We start from the raw sequence: 10,155 nt of genomic DNA, 5'->3' as shown, positions 1-10,155 counted from the left end.
CACGTAATGTCCACTTTTCTCGGGCGTAAAGCCACGTAACTTAATATTCATGAGCCTACGTTCAGCTACAATGTGGTTCAGTTGCTAGGCAACAAGTTTCAGACACAAATGAGGAGGCCGTTGGCACGGCGGTAGAGGAGACAGAAATCCAAATATAAACCTCAAAATAATAAATATACACTAAAATGCCTGGCACGTCTGTCGCAGGGGGCATTAAGCACCCTATCCATGATCAAATTTCGGAGCTCCAAAGAAAAATTCAACTTCTGGGTAAGTTTTTATTTCAGATTTCGCCAGTTAAGCTGAAACAATTAACTGAAAACCTGCTTAAATATTCAGTAATATTGCGGAGGTAGTGGACTAACAAGTATTTCCATTGTTTTATTATTATTTTTCTTATTAATAATTTATTCCCATGGATGGTAATGTTGTTTTATAATGTCAGCAGTCAGCCTGGAGTTATTGAATAGCAAAGTTGCTTCTGTAGCTGTTTAATACGTTTATATTCATTTTAAATTAAAGAGCTCAATAAAACTGTCTACAGAATGTTAATATTGCATGATACTCAACTTCGCATGACCGCTGAATGTTTTTTTCACTGCCCACTAGAGGGAGACAGAAGCGCGTATTTCGAAAGCTCTCAGTCTGCCATCAAGAAGAACAGAGAAACTATCCTTCAGCTGAGGCAAGAGAATAAAAACCTGCACAAGAAACTGGCTGAGGTCAGACATTATGAACACACATAATCTTAAAATATAACCATATTTAAAGTATAGGCGTATTGATGGATATATTGGTCATGGTGTCCAGGGAGATGAACAACTTATCAAGGATGTTTTTCAAGGCCGTGGGGTGGAGAAAGCCTCATTCAGGAACATGTCTGTGAAGGTGAGGTTAAATTAACCTTTATGCCAGTTATTTAATAGAAAGTAAAAACTTTTTTTAAACCCCTTATTTCACTTCTGGTACCATCCAGTCAAATTGCCTGTGGTTACAGAATCATCTGCAAATAATTTGTAGTTGACAGAAATTTTTGTTGTGCAGTCTGCTCGGACGGTGCTGGAGAAGGAGGTGCGCGATAAAATGAAGAAGCTGAATGCTATGAAACACACCACTCAGACACAGAAGCAGCGTTTAGAGGAAATGAAGCTCCAGTACCAGAGCATGAAGCCACAGACCAGAAGCCCTCTGCCTGACACCCAGAAACAAGAGGAGGAGGAAAAGGTAGAAATTGTCTTTTTTCTAGGCATTTTGGATGAACACTGGTGAATCTCACAATTTGAGAATTGTCCAGGTTATTATTTGTTCCTCCCAAAATCAAAAGAAAAAAAAAAGCGTTAAGAAAATTAAGCCTTTTTTTCCACTGTCAAATTATTTTTGACTCAATTTCTCTGTAAATTTACTGTATTTTGTTAAAAAAAATCCAAAACCATGTCCACAATGGACAATTATAAATTATACAATTTAAACAATGTATTTTTTGCATTGCATTCACAAGAATACTTTTTTTTTTTTACATACTATAATGACCATAGACATATATACATAGATGCCTCATTAGCAGCTGTTTCAATGGGCCGCTATAGAGAGTATGCATTGACGTCACTTTCCCGCTGGAACACGCTCCCTCAGCTGGACTGAGTGGCAAAAGAACTTGCTGCATGACTGGATTTAATAGGGGAAACTGCGAAAATGTGAGTAAAAGAAACGATTACTCTAAACCTTGGGCTCGAAAGTGTTCATTATAACATGTCATAGAAACCTAATCCATGGATATTGACATGCAGCCAGGATTTGTGTTTCCAGACATTTATATGTGCCTGATTTCGACGCCGGGGAAATACATAAAGCAAATCTGCCAATGAAAGCCTTAAATATAACTAGGTAGGTCTAAATCGGAGTGATCACTTATATCAATGTAATATATATCGTCATATCGTCCAGCCCTAAAACTTGTAAAGTTTTTGTTAGTGTTTATTTAAAAACACCCAATTATGCAGAATATGAGATGGTAAATATTTAATTGATGAGTTGTCAACACAATATATAACAATACAATATATAGGGTATGATTTTACTGCAAAATCCAACATTTTGACACAAAATGATAACTGCAAATCCATGTTATGTGAATTGCAGTGATCCATTTGCTTCTTTTTCTCTGTAGCTTTCGGCAGTCTGTAAAAATATACCTCAGATTTTGTGTCAGATCTATTTGTACAGTCAATCGCAAAGCTTTTTCCCGTTTTTGATGTGTTTCGTGCATTCAAATCTGAAAACCAGTGCTGCCACTCAGTGGGCGTAACCGCAGTCATAACTGTCGACGGTGACGTCACGTGCATACCCTAAGCCGTCCGCCATATTGGAACAGTCAAAGTCAATCAGTGAACACTCGAGAGCAAGTTGACTGCGTCTGCAACCATAGTTATACGCAAGTATGAATATCTATATCTCCAATAGACTTCAGCAGATGATTTTCATAGGATTTAATACAACACGACAAGACATTAGACATTAAACCATACTTTCAAAACCTGTAATATTGAGTTAATACATATAAAAACACTAACACATTGCTGCGCAATGTTGTGACATCTGTGAGTGGCGACAGCACCTGAAGTGTTGACCGTTCAAAGATGGCGGACATGTTAACATGTATAGAGTGGTCCAATGTGGCATCTATGTATACACATCTATGATAATGTCACAGTAGAGAAGGGAACCAATAAGTTTCCCTAAGCAGTCATTCTTATGTAAATTCTTTTCTTCCTTCTCTCAACCCTTTCTTCTTCCTCTCTGTCATGATTAGTGGTAAGCGGAGTGTTTACAACCTGTATTGATGAGCACATTTTAATATGTTAGTTCAAGCAAGAAAAGGAATGAACTTGTCTGCTTGTTGTATAGAAATTGCGCATTCTGGAAAACCGTTTGGAGAAAACGCAGCTGAAATGTCATGAAGCAGAGCACATAATGCGAGGATACCTCAAACTGAAGGAGCATCTACAGGTATCTGAGAAAGAACAGATGAACTGGATTCATCTACATACTGACACAGCACAATAAACTCACACAGATGTGTAATATAAAGCATTATACCACATATATGTGATGGGGGAAAATAAAGCAATCCAATGACACTCATACACTACGATTTAAAGATTGGAGTCAGATTTTTCTTTTTGAAAGAAATTGATATTTTCATTTAGCATGGATGCATTAAATTGATCATAAATAACAGTGAAGTATTTTACATTTTTTTATTTCAAATAAATTTTGTTGTTTTCAACTTTATATTCATCAAAGAACCCAAACTTTTGAACAGCATGATAAGTAAACATTTATGATTATCTTTTTATGATTATAGTTTTGTTTCTTCAGGAAGACAGTCTTACATTTCAGCCACAGCTGGACAGGATGGAGGCAGAGATTCACCGGCAGACACAAGTGCTCAAAGAACTACAGGTCATGAACAGCGACGCCCACTTGTCAAAGGATGCAGCCAAGGTAAAGACAAAGCATTTAATGAAAAATGTAATGACATAATAAAGCAAGCATATGTGCCAAGGGAAAGGTCATGCAAGTAATGCTGATAGTAAGATGTGTGTGTGTGTGTGTGTGTGTGTGTGTGTCCAGGCTGAGCTGCAGCTTCAGGAGGAGCAGGTGTACAGAGAGCGCAGAGAGAGAGAGAAAATACTCTCCCGCTACAAGAAGCAGGCAGAGGAGAAGGTGGCTCAGGCAGAGAGGATGAAGAAAAGAGTGAGCTTCATCCATCACACATCAGCTAACAATGCAATACTCATAAAAATATGTGTGTCATACTAATAGCACTTCTCATGTGAAATGCACATGAGACTGGACTCGCAATTGATGTTAATAGAGCTTGGTGTTAAAGGGTTAGTTCACTCAAAAATGAAAATTCTGTCATTCATTTCTCACCTCTCTACGGGGTTGTTCCAAACCCATAAGACCTTCGTTCATCTTCAGAACACAAATTAAGATCTTTTTAACGGGTTTTATGGGTTTGAAATGACATGAGGGTGAGTACTTAATGACATAATTTTCATTTTTGGTTGAACTAACCCTTTATCACATTGCTAAGGTCACTACACACACAAAAAAATAAAATTATCAGTTCAATTAAATATAAATATATGCACTACCGGTCAAAAGCTTGGAATAGTAATGATTTTATAATGTTTTTGAAATAAGTCTCTTATGCTCACCAAAGCTACATTTATTTGATGAGAAACATTGTGAAATATATTATTACAATTTAAAATAACTGTTTTTTATTATAATGTATAATTTATGCCTGTGACGCAAAGCTGAATTTTCAGCATCATTACTCCAGTCTTCTTGTCACATGATCCTTCAGAAATCATATGCTGATTTGATGCTCAAGAAACATTTATTAGTATTATCAATGTCGAAAGAGTTTTTGCCACTTAATATTTTTGAGGAAACAGTCAGTGATAGGCTACTGTTCAAAGGTTTGGGATAAATAAAAAGAGAAATTAATACTTTTATCAAGCAAGGACAAATTAAGTTGATCAAAAGCACCATAAAGACAATCACAGTTTCCACAAAAATATTAATATTTTCAACACTGATAATAACCATTATTAATAATTGAGCACCAATAATAATTGATAATAACTGAACATCAAATCAGCATATTAGAATGTTTGAATAAAAAATTCAGCTTTGCCAACACAGGAATAAATTACGTTTTAATATATATTCAAATAGAAAACAGTTGTTTAAATTGTAGTAATATTTCACAATATTGCTGTTTTTACTGTATTTTTGATTTTTTTTTTTTTTTTAAATGCAGCCTTGGTGAGCATAAGAGACTTATGTTATCCTACCCGAGCATTTCAAAACTTGAATATTTTTATAACAACATAAGCCACTTAAAATGAAGAAAGTTATCAACATAACTGGTATTCAAAATGGTAAGGAATCGCTGCTTTGTTTCGTATATCTGTGCATATCTCGTATATCCTTGTTTCAGTTTCTCCTTTTGAATGACGAATACACTATAGACTGTTGTTACCTGCTGATATAGACGGTTATTTCCTTACACGGAGGTCCAGAACGCATGTGCTAGTTTGCAGTCAGCTGTAGTCTGTGTTGTGTTCAAGCGCGGCTTTTTGGTCCAGATACAGCCGACGCGAGGTGACAACACCATCGATTTTTGTCGCCGCTAGTTCTTTGAAGTCGGCTTGGTGTGTCCCAGGCTTTGGAATGATTTTGTCAAGTTTATTCATCCATCTCCCCTTCATTCCCCTTCTGTCTGTCACATCCAGCCCCAGTGGGCGGCCATGCACCCCGATGAGCTGAGCAGTGAGGCCCAGCACAGTGCCAACCCAGTAGAAGAAGTGGAAGCCATCTCTACTTTTGAGGAAGCTTTCCAGCGCATCAAAGAGGCCACTGGAGTCACAGACTCACGGGTGAGGACAGTTTTTGGTGTATATAGATTACGCTTTTTCTTGTGTTAAGCTAATGTTTATTCATGATTTCTCTTATAATAGGAAATAGTGGACAGGTTTATCTCTCAGGGAGAAACACAGGAACATTTGGAGAAGATGAAGGCAGAAAATGAGAGAATGCTGCTTCAGCTGAATAAAGAGAAGAATACACTGCAGACTGAGCTTCAGGATATGAAATACTCTCAAAAAACTGAACTCCTAAGGTGAGAGCAGACATTGTAGGCTGAATAGTTCTATGATATCACTTCACATGCTCTGTTATTGTGACTGAATAATAACATAACGTCACTCTCTTCTGTGAATATGTTCGATTGTTTAGCGGGCAGCAGAAGCTGCAGGATTGTGAGCGTGACCTGCAGCAGGAGCAGCAGCGCCATGATGCGGTTAAAGACCATCTGGACAGACTTGCATATACACTAAACACTGTCAAAGCAGGAGTGCAGCAACTCAGTGACAAACTACAGCACATACCGCTGGTACTAATGAATCCTGTCAAATACATTAAACATACAATACACGAAACACTGCTTTTCATGTACCCCGGTTAATTTTAGAAATGTGTTTTTGCAAATAGAAGGTTTTGAGGAACTTGAGGTTACTGCATAGTTTCCTGGAATTTAAAGAGGTCATTTCAAAGTGTATTTTCTTCCCTAAGGTCCATTTATAATGTTAGTCAAGGTTTCTTGCACCAATAATTCTTTCATTTGTTTATAATTTAGTTGACCTTAAACAGGCTGTTTTTGCCACAGTACATTTAAGACGTCTCTGCAAATGCCCTCTGTAATGTTTGTTTAACCCATTTTCACGTCAAATGAGCATTAATACTTCATACAGTTGCAGTTTAATAAATGTAATTTTTAATTCTAGTATGGGAATTCTGAAGGTTACAGTATGTTTCATAGTACATCATACTGGTATGTACTGTGTACTACCAACTTACCCAAGCTGCATTATTTGATTAAAAATACAGTAAAACTGTAATATTGTGAAATATTTTTTTCCAATTTGAAATAATTATTTTCTATTGTAATATATTTAAAAATGTTATTAATTCCTGTTATGGCAAAGCTGAATTTTCAGCTTCATTACTCTAGTCTTCAGTGTCACATGATCCTTCAGAAATCATTCTAATATGCTTGACTGGTGCTCAAGAAACATTTCTTCTTGTTATCAACGTTCAAATGGAAATCTTTTGTTACATTATAACTTTCACTTTTGATCTTTTTAGTGTGCCCTTGCTAAATGAAAAGAATTTCTTAAAAAACTGTAGTGTAATTAGAATGTTGTTTGTGTAAAATATAGAAATTGCATAAGAAATATTCATTAAAAGTGACCAGAGTTGTTTTCTATAGTTTATTATTAAGGAAAAGTTGTTACATTCAAATGATGCATGCATGAAATGTATGTAACTGAGCAGAGATTATAAATATCTGAGTGTTTCTCGTGGTCTCTGGCAGATGGAGGGTCCGACACCACAGCTGCCTCCAGACTCAGACGAACACGCGCTGCAGCTGCTGTCTGAGGCTGAGCAGAAACTGATGCTGCTAAAGGAGGAACTACAGGGCAAAGATCTGACAATCACCCTGAAGGAGATGGAGGAAGAAGAGGTGAGGAACAATGATTAGTCAAGTTGGTGTTATTGTATTTTGGCTTGCTAAGGATGTGTAACTATTGACAGTTTTGTTTACTTTAGGAATATGTCATATTTGAAGTTTTTTGTAAGTTGTAAAATAATGCTTACTAATATTTTAATGTTGTTTTTTCCATGCCCCATGCAGTTCCAAGCCAGGATAGCAGGGAAACTACCCCAGTACAACACGCGCATTCAGTTGCATATGAAGCAGAAACAGGACCCTTTTGATGGTGAGACACTAGCTCATATCACTATGGAATCTTATTTCTGCCACATTAGAAAAAAAATCATGCTTTGGTGAAGTCATAATTATGAGATAAAAAGTCAAATGTTGTCACAATTATGATTTTTTTTGTCATAACTATGACTTTTTATCATAATTTCATCTTTTTATGTCATAATAATTGACTTTTTATCTCATATTTTCAACTTTTTTCATAATTGACTTTTCCTAATAATTCATTTTTTATGCCATAATTGAATTTTTATCTCACAATTTCAACTTTTTGTCATAATTATAACTTTTTCTAATAATTTAAGCTTTTTTGACATAATTGACTTTTTATCTCATAATTTCTTTTTTTGTATTATGATTTTTCCTGATAATTAATTTTTTTTAATGCCATAATTGACTTATTATCTCGCAATTTCAGTTTTTGTAATAATTATGACTTTTCCTGATAATTTAAGCTTTTTTGACATAATTGACTTTTTATCTCATAATTTCAACTTTTTGTAATAATTATGACTTTTCCTGATAATTTAAATATTTTAAGCCATAATTGACTTTTTATAAAAAAGATGGACTTTTCCCAATAATTAAATTTTTTATGTCAAAATTATGGCCAATATGGCGGAAATGGGCTTCCATACATATATCCTATTTCTGAATTAAAATTAATCTGGAGGTTTTTTGGGGCATGAAGTCATGAATGTCAGGGTATTATACTGTAAAAAAAAACGTCCTCAATAATATCTGATGTAGTACAGTTCAAAAGCTCCCTCTTATCGAGAAGATGTTCTCCTGTGCTCTCTTGATTTAGTTCCATTCCTCTATCTGTACACTGTGTGGTAGTTAAAAGCTCTCCTAGTGTACAGAGTGATGGTGGATTTGTTAATGTCTCAGGGGCCAGATCACATTTACATGTGATTGTGTGTGTGACTGAGAGACTGGCCTGTGGGTACTGAGAACTATGAGAACTATGAATGCTGTTGATCCATACTGTATGTACAGGGTACAATAACAGAACGGTTACGTTTAGCAGAGAGCACACCTGCATGTCTTTTCTGTCAACAGATGAGGACGACAGCGGCGATGATGAGGGTGATATCATCACCCGTGTCACCCTGAAGCACCAGTCTCAGTCAATCATTGACGCAAATAACAAGAGGAAGACTCGCATTAAAAAGAGGAAGGGCAAACTGTGATCTGATCCAGTCACCAACATTTGACAGTTTAAACCATGATCAGCTGTAGCTTTATCTCCCTTCTGCACATTCATGCTTTGGAAAATAAATGAATTATTCAGTTGATGCAGTTGATTTTAATAAATGTATTAGCTGCTTGAGTTGTTTGTGCATGATTACTTGCATGCCACACGACTCATGACTCTAACGTGACACCTGGTAATCTCAGTTCTCACATGACACATGTGACACCCATGTTGAAGATACCATCTCAGCACAGAATTTGAAAAATGTCCTGTGGATCCTTTGATTGTTTCTAGAATTGACTGCATGCATGCACATCATCAGTGACATTTACATTATAATGTTACAAAAGAATGTTGTTCTTTTTCTATTCATAAGACAATCCTGAAAAAAAAAATGTATCACTGCTTCCACAAAAAATAAGCAGAATATTCTTCAGCATTGATAATAAGAAATGTTACTTGAGCTTCAAATCAGCATATTAGAATGATTTCTGAAGGATCATGTGACACTGAAGACTGGAGTAATGATGCTGAAAATTCAGCTTTGATCACAGAAATAATTTACATTTTAAAATATATTCAATTAGAAAACAGTTATTTTAAATTGTAGTAATATTTCACAATACTATTGTTTTATTGTATTTTTGAACAAATAAATACAGCCTTGGTGTGCAGAAGAATCTTTCAAAAACATTTAAAAATCTTACAGACTAAAGATTTTAGTAGTAGTGTATAGTATACAATTAAAGTGGTCATTAATTATGCAAAAACAAAAATTATATACTTTAGAAAATACCTGAATTTTATCAATGATTTGACATCAACATTGTACAAATCTTGGATGTCTTCATAACAGAGATATTCAGATTATTCATCCCTTGATAGCATAATATTGTTTCCTCTTTTTAAGAACTAATCCCTTTTGAGAATTGTTTCATAACAAAACATGATCACAGACCGTTTACAGGTATACAGTAAATCAATGATATTCCTGCAACATATTAAGCAGAATGACATTTCTATGTACAGTTTCCCTGTCTATATTATTCTAAAGTCCTTACCTGACCTTGTTATATAACACTCTGGAGGCACTGAAGCAGAAAACCGTCTAAGCTGTACACCAAGGTATAAGAGGGTGTGTGCATTTCATTAGCCCTCACTGCCATTAGTGCTGAAGCATGCACTTAGAGATAATAAAGTTATAATCTAGGGTTCTTTTCTGTGCATGTCATGGTTTTATCATCACCATTGTATCTCTGTTTCAGCTAATTATCAGCTTTAATGAATCTTTATTCACAATTGTAAATTAGAGCTTAACACCAATGAAATCACTGCTGAGAAATACATAAGGGTTACGTAAACAATATAAAATATGAAAAGTGCAATCACAGCCTATTTTAATGTAGTCATTTGTATTCTGCATATATTTTTATGATACTAATGTGCATGATCCTCACATTAGAGTAAGATTCCAGAAAAATGTGTCTGTCATTTTTTTTAAACACACTTCTTCCTGTTAAATTCCACAAATACAGGACTTTGGTTTGGTGGTCTAGGATTTAAAGGCACAATATGTAAGATTTTTGGATTAAAATAT

At 35.3% G+C, this 10,155-nt stretch overlaps 1 protein-coding gene across 1 annotated transcript; it reads left to right on the top strand.

Annotated features, from left to right (window-relative positions):
* Positions 1-34: 34 nt before the first annotated feature.
* odad3 (outer dynein arm docking complex subunit 3) lies at positions 35-8,693 on the top strand. Its single transcript, XM_048200399.1, has 13 exons — positions 35-270; positions 610-722; positions 811-888; positions 1,045-1,224; positions 2,905-3,006; positions 3,379-3,504; positions 3,634-3,756; positions 5,310-5,453; positions 5,535-5,695; positions 5,812-5,968; positions 6,950-7,099; positions 7,271-7,355; positions 8,423-8,693. Exons 1-13 carry the CDS (start codon positions 186-188, stop codon positions 8,551-8,553), a joined length of 1,635 nt encoding a protein of 544 aa, XP_048056356.1. The 5' UTR covers positions 35-185; the 3' UTR covers positions 8,554-8,693.
* Positions 8,694-10,155: the final 1,462 nt, after the last annotated feature.

Source organism: Megalobrama amblycephala, linkage group LG8, assembly GCF_018812025.1.
Source record: "Megalobrama amblycephala isolate DHTTF-2021 linkage group LG8, ASM1881202v1, whole genome shotgun sequence".
Lineage (NCBI taxonomy): Eukaryota > Metazoa > Chordata > Actinopteri > Cypriniformes > Xenocyprididae > Megalobrama > Megalobrama amblycephala.
The sequence above is the reverse complement of the archived record's forward strand: the minus strand, read 5'-3'. Positions and strand labels throughout refer to the sequence as shown.

What these genes read in the sequence shown, in the direction of transcription:
- odad3 (XM_048200399.1), top strand. Translation starts at nt 186, where the DNA reads ATGCCTGGCACGTCTGTCGCAGGGGGCATTAAGCACCCTATCCATGAT. An exon ending in TGTCAAAGGATGCAGCCAAG is followed by an intron (nt 3,505 to 3,633) that starts GTAAAGACAAAG and finishes GTGTGTGTCCAG; the next exon opens with GCTGAGCTGCAGCTTCAGGA. An exon ending in CAGAGAGGATGAAGAAAAGA is followed by an intron (nt 3,757 to 5,309) that starts GTGAGCTTCATC and finishes TGTCACATCCAG; the next exon opens with CCCCAGTGGGCGGCCATGCA.